The 23,942-nt window shown below is 50.3% G+C and overlaps 1 protein-coding gene across 3 annotated transcripts; it reads right to left on the bottom strand.

Moving 5' to 3' along the window:
* Positions 1-634: 634 nt before the first annotated feature.
* Positions 635-23,918, bottom strand: RETREG3 (reticulophagy regulator family member 3). 3 transcript variants are annotated; one of them, XM_058675211.1, is made up of 9 exons: positions 23,299-23,592; positions 11,182-11,288; positions 8,347-8,377; positions 7,315-7,441; positions 6,578-6,662; positions 5,275-5,412; positions 3,990-4,072; positions 3,088-3,220; positions 635-2,709 (listed from the first exon to the last, which is right to left on the bottom strand). In XM_058675211.1, coding segments are annotated over exons 1-9 (1,152 nt in total). In that variant the 5' UTR covers positions 23,301-23,592; the 3' UTR covers positions 635-2,263. The 3 variants fall into 3 exon arrangements, 2 of the variants coding, with proteins under 2 accessions (XP_058531194.1, XP_004599179.2); XM_004599122.2 differs by lacking the exon at positions 23,299-23,592 and adding an exon at positions 23,614-23,915 and having other exon boundaries at positions 636-2,709; XR_009246882.1 differs by lacking the exon at positions 23,299-23,592 and adding an exon at positions 23,614-23,918 and having other exon boundaries at positions 2,574-2,709; positions 3,088-3,197.
* Between the last annotated feature and the right edge of the window lie 24 nt (positions 23,919-23,942).

Below are 23,942 nucleotides of genomic sequence, written 5' to 3'. Positions count from 1 at the left end.
CCCAACCGCTGTGGTTGGTTCACCCAGGAAGAGTAGGGTAGAAGGGGCCGTTTTTCAGCCACAAAGCTTGCACAAGTTTCTCGTTAGCCCAATGCCACGGCAACACCTGACAGGTGCTTTCCACTCCTGACCACAGTGACCAACAGGCCAGTGCCCGAAATAAGCATTTCTAGTTTCTAAGGTCATCTGAAGGCCAGAGAGCAGCTGTCCTTGGCAGCTCAGAATCCCACGGAGGAGCCTGGTACTCCCTGACCCTTGGAAACCCGGGCTGTCTTCCATATTTAGGAGGCAATCCCGAGAAGCAGAGTACAGAGCTGGGGCTCGGCGCGGTAGCCTAGCCGTTAAAGTCCTCGCCTTGAACGCGCCACTTCCCATCCAGCTCCCTGCTTGTGGCCTGGGAAGGCAGAAGAGGACTGGGGAGGAACTGCGGGCTCAAGGCCAGGTGAGTGCCAACCACACTCTGGGTGCCCCAGGAGGGGGCGTGGCCTCATACTGTGGCTCTGGCCATCACAAAGGGAACCCTGGGCCTGACTTTCCTCTTCTGAGGAGTCTGTCAGCGTGACAGATTCATCAGAACTTAGAGCAACAGACAAGATCTATCGAGACAGGACATCAGTTCAACATCAGTCTCTTGAAGATTGTTCTCATACAAGATTTATTCCCCAGCACCCACCCCCCACACTCCCAATTCACAGTGGAGGACGAAGGAGATTCAGAGCAGGATCCCCCCAGGTACAAGAAGACACTGTTCAAAGGTTTTGCTCTCTTTCCTTCCCTCCCTCTTGCCAACTCCCACGGCCTGAAGCTGCACACATTCATGCGAACACACAATTCCACTCCTTCCCCACCTCCCATCTTCCCCACATCAGAACTCACAGAGGAGCCGTCAAGGTGTCCGGAGCCCGTCTAAGCAGCCTGCGGGGGGAGGGACACCCTTCCCCCTAACTTCACACAAAGGTGAGTGACTGCACAGCGGACTCCTGGCTCCTCCCCTCGCACTGTTCACCATCTCCACCCCGTCCACTAACCACGGGCAAACATGGCTGCACACTGCACGTGAAAATGAGCTCTGTCCAACATCCCTCACCCAAGTACCGGGGTGTCAAGGGGGAGTGGTCCCTGAGGATTAGCAAAGGATTCACGTAGAGGGCAAGAGGGACGCAGGGTTTGGCTTGAGCTGACTGGCACAGGTTTAGTGCCAATCACCCTTTTTGGGTTTGTCTCACATGATTTCACAAGGGAATAGGGGGACTGCAGAACAAGTGACCCTCAGAGTGGTCCCTGCTGGTTACAGCTTGCTGACTGGGCTCATCCTTCAAGGGGGCCCTGCCACGCTGGGAAGCAGCTGAAAAGCAGGGAAGGAGCCGACTGACGAGTAGGAAGAGCTGGTGCAAGAGGAGCTGGTGGCCCCAGGGAGGAGGGCCAGGGAGCCGCTTGTAAAGTGCTACTTCGCCATCCCCCAGGGGGTTACTGCCTCTCCAGAGGAGGAGCAGGGCAGCGCGAGGACCAGACGTAGGTATGGTATTGCTTTGCTCACTGCTCAGGCTGTGATGGTCCAACACAGCCAGGACTTAGCAGCACCAAGGACAACCACACAGCTCCAGAAGATTCCACGAGACCTTGGGATGCTCACGGCTCCTCCCAGCCAGCTGCCCCCACCTGCAGGGCCTGGGCTGGTGTGGAAGAGGCTCATCCCTGCATCATACCCACATCACTTCAACCTCACAGCAGTACTCTGGAGCCCTGGGCTGGGCCAGGCTGTGGGGAGCAGGTCTGCGCAGCAGAACCAAAGGACAAGCTCACTTGATAAAACCAAACTGTTTCAACAAAAGATGATGACCCCGTCTGCGTGGCTGCTGTCCGTCTTTGGGGCTGCGGGGAGCAGAGACAGGAGGAAGGAAGGGATGGATTTGTCTATCACTGAGGGTCCCAGAGGACCCGAGCCTAACAGCAAACAGCAGCACCTACTTGGAGGGGAAGCAATGTCCCTGACTACTCTGTCCCCAAAGTACCAGCGTGACAGATGGAAGCCTTCCTGGGGGAAGTGGCACACTTTTACTTCAGTGACTGAGCACAGAAATGAGGGTGCAGCTGGGGACGGGGGAGTGAGTGTCCCCCACTAAGGCAGCCTCTGTGCGTCAGCCAGGCCCCCCGGCATACGTGTGTCAGGGCATGGGACCTGTACTCTGCCTTTGTCCCGTCACCCTAAGTGGGATGGGGGAAAAAAACCTAAACCACAGTGATCCCCAAAAGCAGTCCTGTCTCAGTGACTCCTAGAACTTGCAGGGTCCATCTGACTCAGCTCTGACTGGTCCAGAAGTTCAAAGTCATCTCCCTCAGCATCAGTGTCCAGGTCTGAACTGGGAGCCTGGAGGAGGCCTCTTGCTGCTCTCCGGGTTGGTGGGCCGGCTGGGCCTGGCTGGGAGGCCCCGGACAAGGCCAGCTGGATCATGCCCTGTGAGACCAAGCTGGCGAGGCTGCTGGTGAGCCTGGAACCTGCAGGTAAAGCACCAAGCAGCATGGCTTCATCGCGGCGGGCAGTGGGCGCCTGGGGCTCCTCGGCGCCTGCTGGCACACGGGACAAGAGACTGGGCATCCCGATGCTGGTGTCATCCTCGTCATCCAGGCCGGCGGGATCCACATTGATGGAAGGGAAGTCGGGAAGGTCTCTGGCAAAGGATTCCTCCGGATCGCTGTGCCCATCGAGGTCTGGGGAACACAGCAGTGCCTGAGCCATGGTTGTGCTCAGTCCAAGCACTCCACACACACGCCTGGCACTACACACACACACACACACACACACACACACACACACGGGGTGTCTGAGCCATCACAGTGCTCAGCCCCAGTGCAATTCCCTGCCCCATTCCCCACTAACCCCACATGACTATTTTTCCCTCCATGGATTCCAGAATAAAGGAAAACCCACAGGGATGGCTGGCTTTTCCTCTCCACTTACGGACTAAGGGTTCAAACAGGGCTGGTGCCTTGTTGGCCCCTTAGTGGACAGCTCGGGACACGGGAAGGTGGCAGCATCAGTGTCCCCTCTGTCCAGGGACACCTAGAAGCAGCAGTCGGAGCCCTCACCTTCGGAGCCTTCTGTGAGTGGTGTTTGGCCCCTTGAGAGGTTGAATGTGCCATTGTCTGTACACGAGACCTCAGCGTCTGAGTGCTCGGAGTCGGTGATGGCCAATTCCCTGGCAACAGCAGAATCATCCAGCTTAGGGGAAGAGAAGAGCGACACGCCTGAGGAGAGGATGTCGCCGGGAGCAGCCCGCAGTGACAGCCTTCACTCACAAGCTGGCCCTGGGCACCACCCAGGGACCCAGCTCTACCAGGAGCAGACAGAAATCTTGGTCTCCATCTTTACCATGTCACTGATTCAGAACATATTTCCCACAGGTGAGCAGCAAGACACACACACTGCCCAGACCTCAGGGTGGGTTAGCCGTTCAGACAATGACCACATCAGGGGCAAGAAGCACGGAGCAGGTGGTTAAGCTGCCATCGGCCACACTATTATCCCGTTTGAGTGCTGGTTGAGTCTCAGCTTCTCCAGTTCTGATCTTGCCTGTTAATGTGCCTGGGAAAGTGGCAAAGGATGGCCCAGGTGCTCAGGCTTCTGCCACCAACATGGAAGACCCGGATGGCATTCCTGGCCCCTCTCTTTGGCCTGGCCCAGCCCCGATCACTGCAGCCATCTGGGGGAGTGAACTAGCAGACAGCCCCTCCTCTAACTCTTCCCTTTCAAATAAATAAAAGTTCACACAAACACAGCTTTGGGAGTTCTTCCATGGCAGTGAAAGGGGACGTGGATGAAGGAGTGCTGGTTACCCAGGCTGCAGAGACCCAGCAAGCTCCTCCCCTCACCAGTGCTCCTGGGAGCAAGGGTCTCCAGGGAACTGCCTGTAACTTCTGTGAACTGCCAGAGTGGGAGCAGGGGGAGTCAAGACAAGCAGCCAGCGGCGCAGCTCCCACCCACCAGGTACCTGAGGGCAGAAGGCAGCAAGCTCCTCTTCGCTGTCGCTGGGACTGTCCGTGGGCCGGTCAGGATGCAGAGCTCGGCGGCGCACTGCGTAGACAGAGAAGGCGGCTTTGAGGCTTTTCTTCAAGGGACAAACCCCTCATTAAACTTTCAAGGCAGGAAGTCAGAGCAGGACAGCCAGGAGCCCCTGTGAGGGCAGCCCTAAGTGTCCATTGCACCCTGAAGGACAGGATGCTGAGCCCGAGAGACAGTGTAAGCTATCAACACAGGACCAGGCTGGCTCTCTCCTAGAGTCCCTCCCTGCACCAACACCAGCACATTTCCATTGCAGTCAGATGACTAGCTATCAGGCTTGCCAGCAATTCTCAGATGGGCTGGGAGAGAAGAAAGGTGGTAAGACTAGATCAGGCTTTTGTAGGGCGAAGATGTGGCCATCCCATGTTGGAGCGCTGGATTGGAGTCCTGGTGGACCTGCTTCCCATCCAACTTCCTGACAATGCAGACTCTGCAGTCCTTAGGCACTACGCAGGACCCTGGATGGAGCACCTGGCTCCTGCATCCAGCCTGTCCCAGCCCTGCCTACTGCAGGCATGTGGAGAGTGAACAAGCAGATGGAAGATTTCTGTTTCTTTCTGCTTTTCAAATAAAATAAAAATTAAAATTTTTGTCCTAAAATCTGGTTTTTAAGGACTTGTACAATTCATCAGACTGGCCCATGGGCAGATGGACCTTGATGACCACATGCAGGGCTCTTTGAAGCCAAGGGTTAATGAAATACCCAACTTGACGAGACTAGATAGACGGAAAAGTTCAGTGCTGGGTGTCCCTCTGGTCAGTATCCGAATGTCCTTGGCAGTTTTAATCATCACTGGCATCCCATATGGGCGCTGGTTCGTGTCCTGCCTGCTCCACTTCCCATCCAGCTCCCTCCTTGTGGCCTGGGAAAGCAGTACAGGACAGTCTAAAGTCTTGGGACCCTGCACTCGTGTGGGAGACCTGAAAGAGGCTCCTGGCTTCAGATTGGCTCAGCTCTGGCCGTTGTGGTCACTTGGGGAGCGAACCAGTGGATAGAAGATCTTTCTCCCTCTTTCTGTAAATCTGCCATTCCAATAAAAATAAATTTTTTGAAAAAGAGAGAGAGAGAGAGAGAGAGGATTCCCTGGGACAGAGCTAGCTGTTTCCTAATCGTACCATCTTTCTGCTTTCAGGGACCTGCATGTCCACCCCAGTGGCTTCTTCTCTGCCCCAGATTGCCCAAGTGAAAGGAAGTCTCCCCATGTGCAACTTACACTGTCTTTCTCTCTGCTTCGACATCACGTAGCCACGGACGCTGAAGTCCAGCCGCTGCAGGGCTGGCCTCAGCCGTACATATGCTCGATCCCACAGTCGGTGGTACACAGCAAGGGGCCACATCATCATGGACACAACTGGGACCAAGACAGGGAAATGGGTGGAAAAATGAAGAATGGGCTACAAAAACCAATCCCACTGTCCTGGTGCTGTTGTGTCCTTAGGGCTTCAACACTTGGTGTGAAAGAGTTCTCCTTATTTCTTATGGTCATTGAAGGCGGGGGGATTTCCATGGCCTAGGCCACCCACAGGGCCTAGAACAGGGCTGCACCCAACAAGAGTACGGACAGAGCGAGGTGGTGGTCATGTGCATGTGTCACGAGCTGTAAGCACTGCTAAATGGTGGCGATGCCTCAGAAACTATACGATAAATCACGTGGGATCCTGAGATACAGTGGGCACTGGCAGAGCGACTCAGTTCTTCTAGTCCCCAACCAGCAGAGCACATACCACAGCAAGTGGCTCCATTTACAAAAATGTCCAGGATTGGGGCGGTGCCCCAGCATGAAAGACCCTCGCAGAGGAGCCCTCTGAGAGCAGCCAGAGCTCTGCAGACTCTCTAATTCCCTACTCGAACAGGGAAACGCAGCTTGAGTACATCTGAGAGCAGCCAGAGCTCTGCAGACTCTCTAATTCCCTACTCGAACAGGGACACGCAGCTTGAGTACAGTTGGTTATATAGTGTTACTGGACTCTTGTCAGTTTCTAAGATCAAGCTTGAAGAAACAGACTTGAGGGGCAGAGTGGACTGAAGAAGCTGCTGGTGGTGGTACCCGTACCCGCTCTTGGGGTCCCAGTGTGAGCCCTGGCCACTCCACTTCTCATCCATCTTCCTGTGAGTGCGCCTGGGGGGCAGCAGACAACGGCCCAAGTGCTTGGGCACAGGCCCCTCGTGTATGGGACCTCTATTGGGTAGGCTTCCAGCCGTGGTCTGGCGCAGCCCTGGCTGCTGCAGGTATTTGGAAAGCAAAACAGCAGATGGTGGAAGCTCTCTCTTTACCTCTCTCTTGTGCCTTTCAAGTAGATGACACTAAATGTATTTTTAAACTTAAAAAAAAAAAAAAAAGACTATATGTGGGGAGCTGACTACAGGTGAGAAGAAAAGTATTTTCAACATACTAAACAGGCCATAAAATGAAAAGGTTATTTCCTAAAGAACCAAAATACAACAAAAGTCTTCCCTCTGCCCCAGAGCTGGCTGTAACTGGAAACACTTATGGTGTAGGTGTGTGGCATACTCACGCAGCAGGTAGGACAGCAGGAGCCCGGGCACATAACGACCCAGGACGGCCAGAAAGGTCAGGACCCCGCAGCTCAGCAGGCAGAACTGGGGGGGAAGAGAGACACAGCATTAAGTTTCTGCCACATGGTGGAGGTTGGGGTGGGGGTGAAATGTGGCAATGTGACTCAGAATGGACACATCAGTGACAAAGCTGCCACTCTTATATCCAGTTTGGGAGAAAAAGGAGGACCAACCCCTTCCACTCAAACTGCTTTTACATAGCTAACCTCACAGGGCTACACCTTTCATGCCAGAAAACTGGTTCAAACAGGACTGAGCCAAAAATTCTCTCTGAAAGCAAGCGTTAGCATTGGGTTTTTTAAAGTCAAAGTGAGAAACAAAACATAACAAAACAAAACAAACAAGCAAAAAAAAGAAAAAAAAAACAAAACCAAAAAACCCAACAGCCTGCCACATGTTTTAAATGACATAGAATGCACACAAGCAAGCTTTCTTTTCCCCCTCTTGGAACAAGAACATGGCCTGAGAAAAGGGGTGAGCACACCGCCCCTTGGAGGCCCGCCACACCCGCGGTCTCAGTGGCTGCACGGAACCCTTCCTACAACCCCCCTGGCCTCCAGGAAGTGTCCCAACCTTTTCTTCCTTCAGTGAGGACACCCCATAGAACAGCCATGTCGGGTTAGCACGAACTGAACTGACAGGCTGGAGAGGGAAGTGAGAAAGGGAAGAGTCTTACCTTGCCTGGGTTTTGCTTTTTGAAAAGCAACAGGTTCCTTATGAAAATGGTCCCACTAACCCAGACTTCAGCTACATGGTGGCAGAGCTCGGGCACGCTGAGCAACCGAGGGTGCACAAAGCCCCAGCTACGGGAGAGAGAAGGGGGAGCTGTGAAAGGAAGGTGCTGAGGGTCCCCCCATCTGGCTGCCTGTGGTCTGAACAGGGTTGGGGAGTGGCTAGTCCCAGGTGCTCAGGAGGGGAAGCGTGACTCTTCCCGGCTCTCCAGGTTGAAACTTGAATTTGGGGACAGGGAGGCGAAACTTGTTCTGACAACTCCACCCTGTGAGCAAGCAGCCCAGGCCACGTGTGTAAACCTGCCACCAGCACCAGGGCCCTGGAAGTCTTTCTCCCCCTGTACTCAGGCCACTGGGGTTCATTGGGACTTCTGTCCCCCGGGGGCAAAGAACAGCACAGCCCGATGGCCACCACTGCTGCCGGGGGCAGGGAGGGAGAGCAGAGGGATGCGCCCCTCAGAGGGAAAACGAATACAGCAAATCCAAAACTAACCACAGTAGAGAAAACTCCTCAGACCAAACATAAGGGGTGGATGAACTGAGCAATGAAAGTGGGAACTGTAAGACACAAACAGAATCTTTGGCATTGGCCGATGCCAGGAACCAGTGTGTTTTCTGACCAGCATCTTTAAATAGCCAGAGGTCACAGAAAACACTACATGACCTGGCAGAAAAACCGGGAGGCAGACAGAATCAGCCGTCTCTCTGTTTTCACACTGGGGCACACTGCTGTGAACACCCTGGCACGTCAGGGGATGGGGCACTAGGACACTGCTCTCGTGGGACTCCTACTGCTCACAGCACACCGGCCCCTCTCAGCGTGCTGCTGCCTCAACTCTAGGACTTGCTAAAACAAATACTTGGAGCAGATCACATTCTCCGCTTACACTGGGTCCAGAGCACGGGTTAGCAACACATAACTGGATTATTATAGAAGAGTCAATCAGAGCGACAAAGAAGGGATCAGTGGTCCGTACCTCTCATTGTCTAACGCGTCGGGTCTTGGCACTACAATATTAAAACAAACACCAGCATTAGTTGGTAGGAAAAACTAAACACAAGAATGTTAGGCTGTTGGTCTGACAGCTCATGTTTTAACAGGTTTTGGGGAGAGAAAACAGTAAAATCCAACACAAAGGAGACACCAGGTTACACTGTCAGTGTCAGGGAGCTGGGGACAAGGGAACAATGCCTTCTTTCTGTTCGTTTCTTCATGTCGGGTGGGGGAAGGGGACAAGGGAGTCTCGTTCTAATGACCTCTGCTGAGAGCAGAGGTGTCTGAGTAAAACGGTCCATCCCACCCCTTGAGCATGCCAGGCTGCTGTGGCATGATGTAAGGATGCCAATCCTATAAATTTGCCTGTTCTCTTTAAAGGGACCCATTATCTGCTCCAAACAACATCATCTCTTGCCGTTCACCAGCCATAAATCAAGCACATGAACTACACGATTCCTTGAAGTCTCTATAAAACAGGATGGGGATGTATTTAAACACTGCTCTCTGGTCTGGTTTTAATAGCATGCCAATGCCTCACCAATGACCATTTTCCTCACTCACACTCCCAGGCAAGTCCCTGCTGTCATCGGCGGACTGCACGCCTCTTGCCCCTTCTGACCTGTGAAGTCGCAACAGTAGTTTGTATTCTTCTGCTTCCCAGGCCAACCATTACTGGTCTTGATGCATCTTCCTCAAACCTCTTCAAGCCATCCAACCTTTGTTTTTACCACACTTCTCTCACCACTTCGCACAAGGACAATGCCACAAGTCCCCTCCAACAGGTAGCCCTCTTCCCAGCTCCCTTCCACGTGGTCCTAACTTAATGTTAGCAAACTCATCCCGTCACCTCAGCAGGAGGCGCTGATTTCAGGACATCCCAAAGAACACCCACTAGTTACAGAATAAAGCCTAAACTTCCAGCTTTTACTGCAAGGCCTCAGAAGATCTAACCCAAACAGGCTTTATTGCCCAGCTATTTTTTTCTAAAGATTTATTTATGTATTTGAAAGCCACCTGGTTCTCTAACGAACTCTTCATTCTAAACACAGCGATCAGTTTTCTGCTCTCATTCTTTTTTTTTTTAAAGATTTATTTATTTTTATTACAAAGTCAGATATACAGAGAGGAGGAGAGACAGAGAGGAAGATCTTCCGTCCGATGATTCACTCCCCAAGTGAGAGCAACAGCCGGTGCTGCGCCGATCCGAAGCCGGGAACCAGGAACCTCCTCCGGGTCTCCCACGCAGGTGCAGAGTCCCAAAGCATTGGGTCATCCTCAACTGCCTTCCCAGGCCACAAGCAGGGAGCTGAATGGGAAGTGGAGCTGCCGGGATTAGAACCGGCGCCCATATGGGATCCCAGCGCGTTCAAGGCAAAGACTTTAGCCGCTAGGCCACGCCGCCGGGCCCTCATTCTTTTTTAATTGTGCTTGTTAGGATAATGGAGGCAGGAACCCCTCTGGATACACTTTCTCTCCACCTGTCCAAATAATGATTTCACTCATTTCTTAAGCTACGGCCAAAATACAGGACAAATATTTGGGTCACACACGGCAGTGTGACATCTCTGATACTGCTCTGCATCTGTCATTTAACTGTCCATATGTTTATGTATGTGGATATGTCTAGTCCATGCATGTTCAGTCGTTGAAGGAGAAACCTGATCTTAGGGCATTTGCTGTAACTTACAAAGGCTGACTGCCTCAAAAATTCAAAGAAATTAAAATTAGATCAAAACAATTTAGGGTCCCGGCACGAAAGCGCAGCAGTTAAGGTCCTCGCCTTGCATGGGCTGGGATCCCATATGGGCACTGGTTGTAATCCTGGCTGCCCTACTTACTATCCAGCTCCCTGCTTGTGGCCTGAGAAAGCAGTAGAGGATGACCCAAAGCTTTGGGACCCTGCGCCCACGTGGGAGATCCGGAGAAGAGCTCTCGGCTCCTGGCTTCGGATTGGTTCAGTTCCAGCCATTGCGGCCGCTTGGGGAGTGAACCATCAGACAGAAGATCTTCCTCTCTGTATCTCCTCCTCTCTGTATATCTGCCTTTCCAATAAAAATAAATAATATCTTTAAAAAAATTTTAAAGAAATTCCTGAGAGGTAAATTGATATTGCTTCAGGAGTAAAGATGTGGTATCCAAAGAGAATTGTTGGAAAATAAACAAACAAAAATCAAAAAATCAAAACTAAAGGTCACTGAACTTGAGCTGTGGTTATGCAATAAGGTGGAGGAATCCACCATGGTGGGAGGGTTTGGGGAGGGGTGGGGAGAACCCAAGTATCTATGTAACTGTGTCACATAATACAATGTAATTACTGAAGTTAAATAATAAATAATTAAAAAAAAAAAAAAAAAGAATATACTGTACCAGGGAGCACAGCACAATGATGCCAACCCTAATACGTTTGTATCAATGGTAAGAATTTTCATAGAACAGGCACGTATTTCATAGAAAAGTGTGTATATTTCCTTTTCAACTCCTCCAATAAAATAAAATGCACTCTAAAAAAAAAAAAAAAAAACAAAAAAAACTAAAGGTCACTTCTTCCCAAGGGCAATTAAGCTGGCAAGAATGTCCCCCGTCAAAACGTGGGGAACAACACACTTCCTGAGCTTCCCAACCGTGGGAAGGCCGGACCAGTTCCATGGAACCACCAACGCAGCATCACGAGCGCTGCAAGTGTCCTCTGAAGCAAACCCTTCAAATGAGAGCCCCAGCTCCACTACCGATGAGGGAACCCCCCCAAAACTAAAGGTACAGAGCTGAGAAGAGACCCCTTCCTGCCTCTGAGTATTCCAAATGCTGTGAGACTCACCTTTCATCTCAGGCCAAATTTTGTTCTTCCACTGATCAATACACACAATGATCATCAGGCCAAACGCAAGTAGGAACACCAGACGGAGGGAAGTCAGCGCCAGGAACCTGCGAGAAAGGAAAGCCCGAAGGAGACCATTACCGAGTCAAGTTCACTTCAAGAAATGGGCACCGCACCGCAGGCTGCGAGTGGTAGACTTGAACTCCAGGGGGTTTCTTTTTTCGCTGTGCTGGCACTGACTTGATAGGCATTAAAGAGCGTTTCGGTGGGGGTGCGGGTATTTGGTCCAGCGCATCCTACTTTGGAACACTTGCGCTTGAGGTCCGGCTCTGTTGCCAACTGTAGTGTCCTGCTGATGTGCGCCCAGAAGGGTGGTATGAAGTTGGATCCCTCCACCCAGGTGACAGACTGTCAGCTCCCGACTCTGGCCTGCCCAGCACTATCTGTGATCTGGTGCGTAGGAGACTGAGTCCTGTTGGTATTTTTTCTGCCTTTTAAATAAATATAGATAAAAACGCATGAGTGTTGGTACATTTTATTTTGTGAGGTCAAAATTATTCTGATGCTGAGAATAAGGCTATGCGAAAACTTTGGGCCAATATCCCTTAGGAATCCAGATGCAAACACTCTCACTAAAATACGAGTGGGAGTTTACTCAGCCTCCTGGTTGATACCTGCATTCTACAACCAAGTATGTGGGTCAATTCCCAGTTTCAGCACCTAAATCCAGCTTCCGGGCAGTGCTGGTGATTATCCAAATAATTGGGTTCCCATCCCCTGCACTGGAATCTTGGGTGCCCAGCTCCCAGCTTTGCTAGCACTGTCCCAGCCATAGCAGACACTTGGGAACTGAGCCAGCAGTCAGGAGCTCACTCACTCTGCCCATCTGCTAGCTCCTGCTCTCTCTCTACCTCTCAAACACAACAAAACTTTTGGGCCTGGCGCGGTAGCCTAGTGGCTAAAGTCCTCGCCTTGCACATGCTGGGATCCCATATGGGTGCTGGTTCTAATCCCAGTAGCCCCACTTCCATGCAATTGTACAAAGTAACAATGTTATTAGCTACATATTACAACTGCAATTGATCAGAGTAAGAATGGTCCAAGATGGGGCCAGCATTGTGATGCCCAAGATAAGCTGATGCCTGCAATGCTGGCATCTCACATGAATGCCGGTTCAAGTCCCAGCCGCCCTGTTTGCCACCCAGCACTCTAACTGATGCACCTGGGAGGGAAACGGAAAAAGGCCCAAGTGCTTGGGGCTCTGCCACCCCACGGGTGACTGGGGTGGAGGTTCAGGCGTCTGCCTTCAGCCCGATTCAGCCTTGGCCTTTACTGCCATTTGGGAGAAACCCTGCAGACGCAAGCGTTCCTGTTCTTGCTCCCTCTCGCTTCTCTCTCTTGCTCTGCCTTTCAAATAAATAAAGCAATAAAGCTATTTTTACAAAATAACCAAGGTTTGGTTAGAAATCGATGCATCTGTAATGACCTCTTCTCAACAGGACACATGGCCAAATGACTTGACATAAACACAGGACAATACTAAGAGTACAACTCCTGCATCATAAAAACCAAAACCAAAAACTCCACCTGGGCATATACATGAATATAGAGATACACAGATGGTTATCTTTAGCCTCTAGTCATTTTTTTTGCTGTCTTAATAATTTTGCTGCATTCACCCATTAAGTTGTATAATTTTAATTAGTTTATTTATTTGAGACAGAGAAACTTCATCCACTGGTTCATTCCCCAAAATGCCCACAATAGCCAGGGCTGGGCCAGGCTGAAGTCAGGAGCCAGAAACTCTAGCTGGTTCTCCCGCGACAGCACAGGAACCCAGTGACTCGGAACAGCATGTGCTGCTTCCCAGGTGTGCAGGGAAGCCGATCACAAGGGGAGGTGCCAGGACTTGAACAGGTAACTCTGTGGGATCTAAGTGTCCCAAACCAGGGTTTAATCAGCTGTGTCACAAGGCCCACCCCTGGACATAGGCATGCTGACTCTTGGTTAAATGCCCATCTCAGTACAAATTTTTTAAAAGATTTTATTTCTTTTCATTGAAAAGTCAGATACACGGAGGAGGAGGAGGAGACAGAGAGGATCTCTGTCTGATGATTCACTCCCCAAGTGGCCACAAAACGGCTGGAGCTGAGCCAATCTGAAGCCAGAAGCCCAGAACCTCTTCCAAGTCTCCCATATGGGTGCAGGGTCCCAAGGCTTTGGACTGTTCTCAACTGCTTTCCCAGGTCACAAGCAGGGAGCTGGATGGGAAGTGGGATCACTGGGATTAGAATCAGCGCCCATATAGGAACCCGGTGCATGCAAGGTAAGGACTTTAGCCACTAGGCTACCACACCAGGCCCATCTCAGTATAATTTTTTAAATGACAATTTCTAAAACCAAACAAAGAATGAGGGATGAAAGAAGACAAAGTATTTAGAAATGCAGTCACCAATGACAATCCTATTCTAATTTTTCCATCCCTCTGTAATTACGCGTGAGATCAAAGGATGAAAGCAGCTTAACAGCAACAAACCCTTAAAGCAGCCCCAGGATGTTAATTCCCTCCACAGAGCCAGGGCATCATCCCAACAAATGGGCAAACTCAGCAAAGCCAACGCCAAAGCCGAGTGCCTTATCCCCCAGCTTGCTGCCCTCCCAGTGCCAGCAGGAGGCTGTGACAGGCCAGCTGTTCTCTCCAGAGCACCTGAAAGAGCTTTCTAGGGAGGGGAGCCAGGCTACGTGCTCTCGGGTTTCCAGCGTGTGATCACTAACACAAATAGCAACTGGGGTGGGAAGAGGACACAGGGCTTGCCTAGCAAGGCTGGTTTTCTGCAATGGCAGTAAAATCGCTTTCCCCAAGACCTGGATGGTTTCTGTGCCCTCCCGCAGCCTCTACATTCCATCCTCATGAACGGTACCTCAACCCAACATTTACTGAGTGCTACTGTATGTACATGGGCAATTCTGTTGTCGGAAAAAGACATGAACCCCTCTCCCAAGCTGTGCATGTGCGCTTAGAACAAATATACAACTAACATGGTAGTAACAAAGAAGACAAACTCAGATTTGGACAGCAGATGGTAAAGAAATAGGGGCAAAAAGAGGTGAGGAAGGACCTTCAGAGAGGATGGCGAGCTAGCAAGCTCCAGCTAAGGAAGCAGAAGCAGTCTGATAGAATTGAGACACAGGGCCCGGCACAGTAGCCTAGGGGCGAAAGTCCTCGCCTTGCACATGCCAGGATCCCAGATGGACACCGGTTCTAATCCGAGCTGCTCCACTCCCCATCCAGCTCCCTGCCTGTGGCCCCTGGATCCCTGCATGCTAGCTGGTGGGTGAGATTTAGCTGTTAACCTGCCCATGACCTGAGGCACAGCTTCCAGCTGTGTGTGACCTGTGACTTGGCTGGAGGGTCCTAAGAGATAGACAAGCCTTCTAGCCAGTTACAATGTTACTGTTGGGTGGGAGGACTATCTGGGACCACCCTTCTGCCTTCCCCTTTCCTAGTCTACATAAGTTGTGTTTGCTTTACAATAAAGGGACATGTCCAATCAGGCTGTCTCCGGCCATTGCCTCACCCCCTTGGTGATCTCAGGGGTTGCTGGCAGGAAAACACCATTGTCCTCCTCCCCACTGAGACTTCAGGGCCCAGAACTATAATGCCAGCACCTGCAGTGCCAGCATCCCACACCAGTGCTGGTTCAAGTTCCAGCTGCTTCACTTTTTTTTTTTTTAAAGATTTATTTATTTTTATTACAAAGTCAGATATACAGAAGAGGAGAGACAGGGGAAGATCTTCCGTCCAGTGCTGTGCCAATCCGAAGCCAGGAGTCAGGAACCTCTTCCAGGTCTCCCACACGGGTGCAGGGTTCCAAGGCCTTGGGCCATCCCTGACTGCCTTCCCAGGCCACAAGCAGGGAGCTGGATGGGAAGTGGAGCTGCTGGGATTAGAACCGGTGTCCATAGGGGAACCTGGTGTGTTCAAGGCAAGGACTTTAGCCACTAGACCACCACGTCAAGCCCAAGCTGCTTCACTTTCAATCCAGCTCCCCACTAATGTGCCTAGGAAAGCAGCAGATGACCCAAGTTCTTGGGCCCCTGCAGACACACACACGGGAGACACAGAAGCAGCTCAGGTCTTCTGGATTTGGATTGGCCCAGCTCCAGCTGTTGTGGCCATTTGGGGAGTGTACCAGAGGATGAGAGGGCTTACTCAACTCTCCCTTTCAAATAAATAAATCTGTAATAAAGAAATAAATCTATACAAGGACAACTATTTACAAGACATAATGAAGACATGAGATTGTGAAGGATGGCAGAAAAATAAAAGAGAGTTCCTTGGAGTTAGTTTAGTCTGCAATTTATATTCACGTAGGCCAACAACGTGACAGAGCTACGTAGAATTCTGTTAAGACAACAGGCAGGGGGCGACGTAACTAGTGGGTTAAGTTGCTGCCTGTGATGCTGGCATCCCAAATTTGGAGAACCAGCTCATTCCTAATGCAACTTGGAAAACTATCAAAAGTTTGCTCCAGTATTTGCGTCCCTGTCACCCAAATGGAGTTCCTGGCTCCTGGTGTTTTGGCCTGGCCCAGCCTTGGCTATTGTGACCATCGGAGAATACACCAGTAGATGGAAGATGGCTCTCTCTCTCTCTCTAAAAAAGATAATTTTCGGGCCCGGCGGCACGGCCTAGCAGCTAAAGTCCTCGTCTTGAACGCCCGGGATCCCATGTGGGCACCGGTTCTAATCCCGGCAGCTCCACTTCCCATCCAGCTCCCTGCTTGTGGCCTGGCAAAGCAGTCGAGGATGGCCCAAAGCTTTGGGACCCTGCACCCACGTGGGAGACCCAGAAGAGGTTCCAGGTTCCCGGCTTCGGATCGGCGCACACCGGCCCGTTGCGGCTCACTTGGGGAGTGAATCATCGGATGGAAGATCTTCCTCTCTGTCTCTCCTCCTCTCTGTATATCTGACTTTGTAATAAAATAAATAAATCTTTAAAAAAAAAGATACATTTTCAGCAACTACAATAAGCATGAGAGCTTCCCATGTGAAAACGAGTGCCAAGAGTCAAAAGAAAGTCCACAAATAAAGATAAAAGTGAAATTCGTACATCTCTATCTCTGAGACAATCTGATCAAGCTGTGAGCTCCAACCACCAATTTGTAGGCAATTACAGAGCGAACGGGGACACAGCTGAGCCACAGGGCACAGTGAGCAAAGCCAGCCTGCAGCACCCTCCGCGGGACAACGGCACATGAACCTCATCAAAACAAAGAGTCACAACATCAACCACAAGGCTGGACAGGTGAACTCTGACTGGAAATTGCTACAACTTTTACATGTATGGTGATGGGAATGGTCTTTAAGAGACCCAATTTTTTAAGCTGTATCTATAGATTAAAAGATGTGCTATCTAGGAATTGCCTCAAGGCAACAGAGGGGGTCGGAAAGAGTCAAAGACACAAAAACTGGCCATAAACTGGAAAACACTTAAAAGTACATAATATCAGCCTTTTCATAAAAGACCATCAACCATTCACAAGCACAGCCTACAATGTGAACACTGATTATTTCTGTCATAAAAAAATCGTTTAGGAAAACGCTGTAGAAGTAGACAACATTTCTGGTTTAAAAACCTTTTTTTTTTTTTTTTTTTTTTAAGATTTTCTTATTTTTATTGGAAAGGCAGATATACAGAGAGGAGGAGGGACAGAGAGGAAGATCTTCTGTCTGATGATTCACTCCCCAAGTGAGCTGCAACGGCCGGTGCTGTGCCAATCCAAAGCCAGAAGTCAGGAACTTCCTCAGGGTCTCCCACATGGGTGCAGAGTCCCAAAGCTTTGGGCCGTCCTCAACTTTCCCAGGCCACAAGCAGGGAACTGGATGAAGCAGAACTGCTGGCGTTATTTGATCCCGGCGCATGCAAGGCAAGGACTTGAGCTGCTAGGCTATCGCATTGGGCCCTAAAACCTTCTTTTACACTTTATAATACACACACATTTTTTCACATTGCCAAAAAAGTCTGAAAAACTTTTAAAAATGATTGCATCTCCACTCTTTAAAGCTTCTCCTTAAGCTCAGATGTTTCTAATTTCTGATGTAATGAAGAAAAGCTGGAGTATATCTCATTAAGCATAAATCTTTGTTGCTGTGACAAACGCTGAAGAATTACTGGGTCAAAAAGCATGAGCTTTTTAAAATGACAGCTTTATTCCTGGAGTCTGGGGTCCCTAAAACTCACTGTATGAGGTTGACTGACTCAACGTAATACATTATCTGGTGTTCGAACATGTGTTACGCCCAAAGACACCTTATCTATCAGCAACCGCTCATTTCCTGGCCTTGGAAAAGATGGAAACCTTTGAAGTATTTTAGCATCAGCCTTCAGACTGCTTTCCAAACAAGGCTACCTAACCTATATTTCTATCAGCCATAAGCTCAGTTTTCTGCATTTGCTCCACACATAAATATTATTAAATTTTCAAACTGAATAAGCAGAAATTAGTAACTTGCTTCCATTTGCATTTTTAAATTACTAGTGAAGATGAAACTGTTAGTCACTATTATTTTTCCTCTTGTACAGACTGTACCTCCACTTTAATAGGGGTTTATAACCCAATGAAACTACCTTCCTATGTAAGAAGAGCAACATGGTATCCAAACAAGATGAGAAATTCTACAACCAAACAGCGTTTTCTAGGATAATTACGCCATAATTGCAGACTACTCATCCAGGTAAGCTAGGGTATGTTATGATCAGGAGTGGCCCATGACTGTTTTTAGCCTAAGATGTCATTTCTTGGTCCCTTTGTTTCCACGGAGGGAGCCTGTCTGACAGGCACTTCAGAACAAAGCTTCCCAACCCACAGGGACAGTTAGCCCATTATTACACAGCACTTGTCACTAGTTAATGAACCAGACACTGGTAATTTACAAGGAAAGAATTAAGCCAACCTCTGCCATGGAGTGATAGCTGTTGCTTGCGGGAAAGCTGAAATGAAACTGGCTGGCCGCTGAGGACCCAGAGGACCCACTGTACGCTACACAGGGGAAGAAGCAGCCTTACCGTGGGGACGGACTCCCCAAAGCCAAGGGACCGCAGCCTCCTCCTGGCAGCAACCTTAGCCAAGACGTCCTGGTACAGAGGCCACAGAGCCCCCCAAATGCTAGCATCAGGCACACCTACTCAGCTGTTTCACAAGTAATTGTTTTTTCCCCCTATAGAACAAATCTCATTTAAATGGGCCCTTTCTTACATCTCTTCTTCCTCATCCCTTTTTTTTTTTTTTTTTTAAGATTTATTTTAGTAGAAAGTGGAAGTCGGGGCTGAAAACAGAACCAACCCAGCGATCGCAACCACCAGCTGATCAGGGCAATGGACTGTGCCGGGCCCCGTACTTGCTAGTACATACAAGAATCTGGTCTGAGAACACCTCAGACAAAGTTTCTTTGGAGATCACCCCAATCGAAATGCTGGACTCAGAACCCTAACCAAGAAAAGACAGAAGACAGAACAGGTCAATCAATCATCTGAGCTATATGTTGGCAGCGAAATATGGGGCAAACGAAGACTCTATGATGGACTATGTCAATCAGTGGATTCTTCGAAGACCTCATCGTGCTTGGAATGGCAAGATTGGCAGCGATTCGTAACTGGTGAATTATCAAAACCACTTGAGCAAGAACCTCGGAGCATGCCCTACATCCGGGACCTGGGGAGGGTGGGAAATTGGGTGGGCCTTCTCCCTTAATACCCCCCTTTAAACATGAAGGAAACAATATGGAAATAATAGTCTTACCCACTTTCCTATAGCCCTTGAACCTTTTTTACCCTAATTAACTATGTAAAGATTGCCAAAAATATAATTAAAAAAAGAAAGCCAGTACATGAACTGGTTCCCATATGGGATGCCAGAGCTTGAAGGTGGAGGATTAACCTTCTGAGCCATGGTGCTGGCCCCTCAAATTCCAACTTTCTAAGTCAGACTTTCTGAATACTCTTAATCGCTTCTCAAGTAATTTTTCTGTTTGTCTTTTAGAGGGAAGAGCCACATCCCACCCCCTCACCCTAACCCACTTTTTTTTTTCAATTGGTGGAAACAGATTGTCTGTTCCCAGCTTACTGGAGCTAACTCCAAGTAGTGACTGTAAGAGCAGATGCCAACAGGCAGTACAGCAGGGCCCCAGTCTCTCAGTCCATACCCCGAATCCAAAGCTCCCCAAAATCACAGGAAAGAAAGGAGCTCGGGGTCTTGCAGCCTTCCGGGTGTTCTTCACCATACGGGAAGGCGGCCTGGAGCTCACACCCTTCACCCCCGTTCCCAGGGGTTCTTGGCCCTCCGCTCAGGTCTGGCTGTATGACTCCAACCCAGGAGTCAGCCGGACCTGTTCTTTGCTGAGCCTGTCAGGATGCACTCTGGCTGACCATCAAATTCTTCCCCCATTACTCACAGTTGGGGTTGAGGCTAATGGAATACAGGGCCTGACATTCCCAGAGACAGTATCGACAGAGCCGCCACCAGTCACCTGGGCTGCAAGACCTGTGGCAGGTGACACACCCTAACCCCTCTGCAACCTGAAGGCCGACAAGGAGAGCCTTGCAGTCCTGGGATAAAGGAGCTCTAGGCTTTAGCTTTTTTTGAGCTGTGAGGGGAGCACATTCACAGCTACAGGAAAACCGTGAGAGAAAAACAGAGCAGTGGAAGTCATCCACTTGAATCCCAGGCTTTTCTGCACTTCTATCCAGTCTTCCATTGCTTCTAAATGCCTCAGTAAATGATGTGCCATTACACCAACAGCTCATGACAGAAACATTATTTCAGGTTTGATTTTTTCTGGTCTGGGTCAATGACACTCCTCTCTTTTCGAAACAATTTAAATTCCTAAAAGCGGACACAGCCGGATGGCTCAATGGCTTAATCCTCACCTTCTAAGCGCTGGGATCCCATACAGGCACTGGCTGCTCCACTCTGTGGCCTGGGAAAGCAGTTGAGGATGGCCCAAAGCCTTGAGAACCTGCACCTACGTGGGAGACCTGGAAGAAGCTCCTGGCTGCTGGATTTGGATTGGCTCAGCTCTGACTGTTGTGGCCACTTGGGGAGTGAACCAGCAGATGGAAGATCTTTCTCTCTGTCTCTCCTTCTCTATGAAAATCTGATCTTTCTTTCCAATAAAAATAAATGAATCTTACAAAAAAAAAAAAAAGTGCCTAAGCGTTCCATGGACGTTTTTCTGGAGATGCTACCAAGCCTGCCCAACAATACATGACTTGGACATGAAGTCTGAACTTTCTGTTTAAACCTCAAACTACCTCCAAGGGACACTCACTAGCCCCTAGACCATTCTGTGAACCCCAATGCCGGTCTACCCCAGTCTCCAGGGGCTTCACACTCTTTGCACCATTCTTCAGTAGGACACCTCTCTGTAAATGGCCTACCCAGACCCTCGTGTTACCATTTCTCTTGCCACCTTCCCAGAGTGTCGGGGAAGGGAATCTTAACAGGAGAACTGTGTTTTGGAGGGCCAGAGCTGAGCTGTCAGGAAAGGCTAGAGGTAACGCCCAACCACAATCATACAGTAAGAGAAGAGCAGTACAAAAGGGGGTTCTGGGTAAGAGTGCAAACCTAACCTAGCAACCTGGAGTCCACCTTGATGGGGACCAGCAAGTTAAAGATCACTGTTACCATGTACAGGTGGATCGCAGGCACAGCAGCGAGCTGTTACCAGCAGACCCCAACCTCAAATGCAGCTTCAGGAATCTCTCAGGCAAGGGGTATGCGGAAAGTTCTCTCCTCAGAAATAACATCATCTATAAGCCATCAAATGCTTGCTTACATTTGTAAAAATTTTGGCGTACAATGCATTTCAGGGTCTGACATGATGACTCAATTGACTAACCCTCCCCCCTTGAGCACCGGGATCCCATATGGGTGCCGGCTTGTGTCTTGACTGCTGCACTTCCCATCCAGCTCCCTGCCTGTAGCCTGAGAAAGCAGCACAGGACAGCCCAAAGCCTTGGGACCCTGCACCCACATGGGAGTCTCAGAAGAAGATCCTGGCTCCTGGCTTCAGATTCACTCAGCTCCAGCCGTCGTAGCCACTTGGGGAGTGAACCAACAAATACATGGAAGATTTTTCTGTCTCTCTGTAGATGTGCCTTTCCACAAATCTTAAAAATGCATTTCAGTCAGGGGTGGGCATTCGGTCCAGTGGTTTAAGATGTTCCTTGGGACACCTGCATCCCACAGGAAAGCTCCTGAGTGGGCATCCCAGCTCAGTTCCCACCTTCACCTTCCTACTAACAAGAATGCAGGGAGACAGCAGTGATCACTCCAGCACCGGGTCCCCTAAAGCTCAGGTGGGAGACCTAGGTTAAGTTCTGGTCTCCTGGCTTTGGCCTGGCCTAGTTCCACCTGCTGCAGGCATCTGGGGAGTCGATCAGGGGATGGAAGCTCTCTCTCTTTCAAATAAAATTTGAAAACTCATTTAAAAGTCTGGCACTGTGGGTCCGGTGCATTGGCCTAGTGGCCAAATCTTCATCTTGCATGCACTAGGATCCTACAAGGGCTCCAGTTCGTGCCCCAGCTGCTCCACTTCCCATCCAGCTCCCTGCTTGTGGCCTGGGAGAGCAGTGGAGGATGGCCCAAAGCCTTGGAACCCTGTGTCTACATGGGAGATCTGGAAGAAGCTCCTGGCTCCTGGCTTCAGATCAATTCAGCTCTAGCTACCGAGCCCACTTGGGGAGTGAACCAGAGGACAGAAGATCTTTCTTTCCATATCTCCTTCTCTCTATAAATCTGCTTTTCAATAAAAATAAGACTTTAAAAGAAAAAAAAGGGGGGGTGCAGCACTGTGGCATAGTGACCTAAGCTACCATCTGCAATACCAGCGCCCCTTACAAGCAGTGGTTTGAGTTCCAGCTGCTCTGTATCTATTCCAGCTCCCTGCTAAGGCACCTGGGAAAGCAGCCAAGGATGGTCCAGGCACTTGGGCCCTTGTATCCCTGTGGGAGATGCAGAGGAAGTTCCTGGCTCCTGGTTTCAGCCTGGCCCAGCCCTGGCCCTTGAAGCCTTTTGTGGGGAGAGTGAACCAGCAGATGGAAGATCTCTGTTTCTCGCTCTTTTATCTCTAATCCCATCTTTCAAAAAAACAAGTTAAAAAATAAACTTGTTTTTTCTATCAGCCAGTCACACTGACACAAACTCATTTAATGAGAATCAACTTTCTCCAGGCAGTATTAAGGCCACGGAGGAAGTCGGGCTCTGCTGGGTAAACACCCCTGAATGAGGAGCTAGGTAGTTCAAGGGCAGGGAAGGTGTGTGGGGGGGAGTGTCAAGGAAGGGTGGAACCAAAAAGTGAGGGTTGTAGAAGAAAAAGTTGTCATCCAGATCGCTGAGGGCTGTGGAAGCAAGACACCCAAAGACAGCCAGAACACCTTTAAGCCTGGCTTTCCTTCAAGCTGGGAGAAAGTTAACTTCGCAGCTTCCCGTCAGCGAATGTGCCTCACCAAAAACCCTCTTCAAACAAGAGAAAGGTAAATGCTTTGATTTGAGGAAGTCCCATTTTAAAAACAACAACCCTTGTTGTCAGGCTATGCTTCCTATGTGTCCCTTGGAACTGGATTCCTAACACTTCCTTATTGCTCACAAACTCACATGAGCCTGGTAGATCCTATGGCCACCTCCGTCCACTTTGGGTGACAAACGGCAGGAGCTGCTCCGTTTTCCCAAAACAGCAGCACACACACAGATACTTCAGCAGAAGTGCAGCGCCCCAGGCCAGCTGAGAATGCACACATCACCAGCCAGCCACCATCAGACACCCTAATCTCCCTGCTGGTTACTCTTGCAAGTTGCAATCCTAAGTGGCTCTGAAAACTCACAATAGCTCCCTCAAAAGTGTTAGAGTTCTTCTTCTTCTTTCTCAATCTCCTAATTTTCTTTGCATCTCAGCTCAGGAAGCTGACACCGTGAAGCCGACTTCACAAACTTCCAGCAGTGGGCGAGAAAAACCTTGCACCTGCCAATTCACGCTAACCACTCCAGCTGGTTTTCTCACCAACCTAGGGACCGTGCTCTTTCAACACCTGCCTCCACTCCCAAGAGAGCGACTCACATCTCCGGGGACAGTTTGCACACGGGAGCATCCAAGACAAGGAAGAGGAAGTGGAGTCCTCATAGATCCCAGCTAAGAGGCGCCTTCCAACGTACGGGGCGAGTAGCTCCCCGGCTGGGCGTGCGGGGACAGGGTGAGGATGCAGGTCAATCAGGGAGGTGGGATGGGGTCGAAGCAGGAGAGGTACAACGAGACCAGTACAGAGAGCAGCCAGTGCGTCCAGGAAAGACGCGGCAGATCAGAGGGAGCACCCCCAAGGAAACCCGACGAATTCGCGCCACGCTGAGTTCCCGAGGGTCCATCCATGTCTCTCACCAGAAAGCCGCGTTCAGCCCCAGGCACCACAGGGCGCTCCGGGCTGGCCGCTCCCACACCAGGGCTGCCTGCACCCGGCTCAGGAGAGGCTCGTACGGCCCCAGCACCTCCACCAGGGCCCTTTGCACCGCCTCCACCTGCTGGTCTCGCTCGCAGAAGCCTGTCACTGCGCCGCGGCCCCTGAAAGTCGACCCAGCAGATGGGCCCGGGGCCGCAGCCACCCCTTCAAACTCCGCCATCTCCTCGGCCGCAGCCACAGCATCCGGGTCCGCCGCCCCGACAGTCACAATAACATCAACTGCGCAGACGCGCAGCTCGGAGGAGGAGGC

This window comes from Ochotona princeps, chromosome 17, assembly GCF_030435755.1.
Source record: "Ochotona princeps isolate mOchPri1 chromosome 17, mOchPri1.hap1, whole genome shotgun sequence".
NCBI lineage: Eukaryota > Metazoa > Chordata > Mammalia > Lagomorpha > Ochotonidae > Ochotona > Ochotona princeps.
The sequence above is the reverse complement of the archived record's forward strand: the minus strand, read 5'-3'. Positions and strand labels throughout refer to the sequence as shown.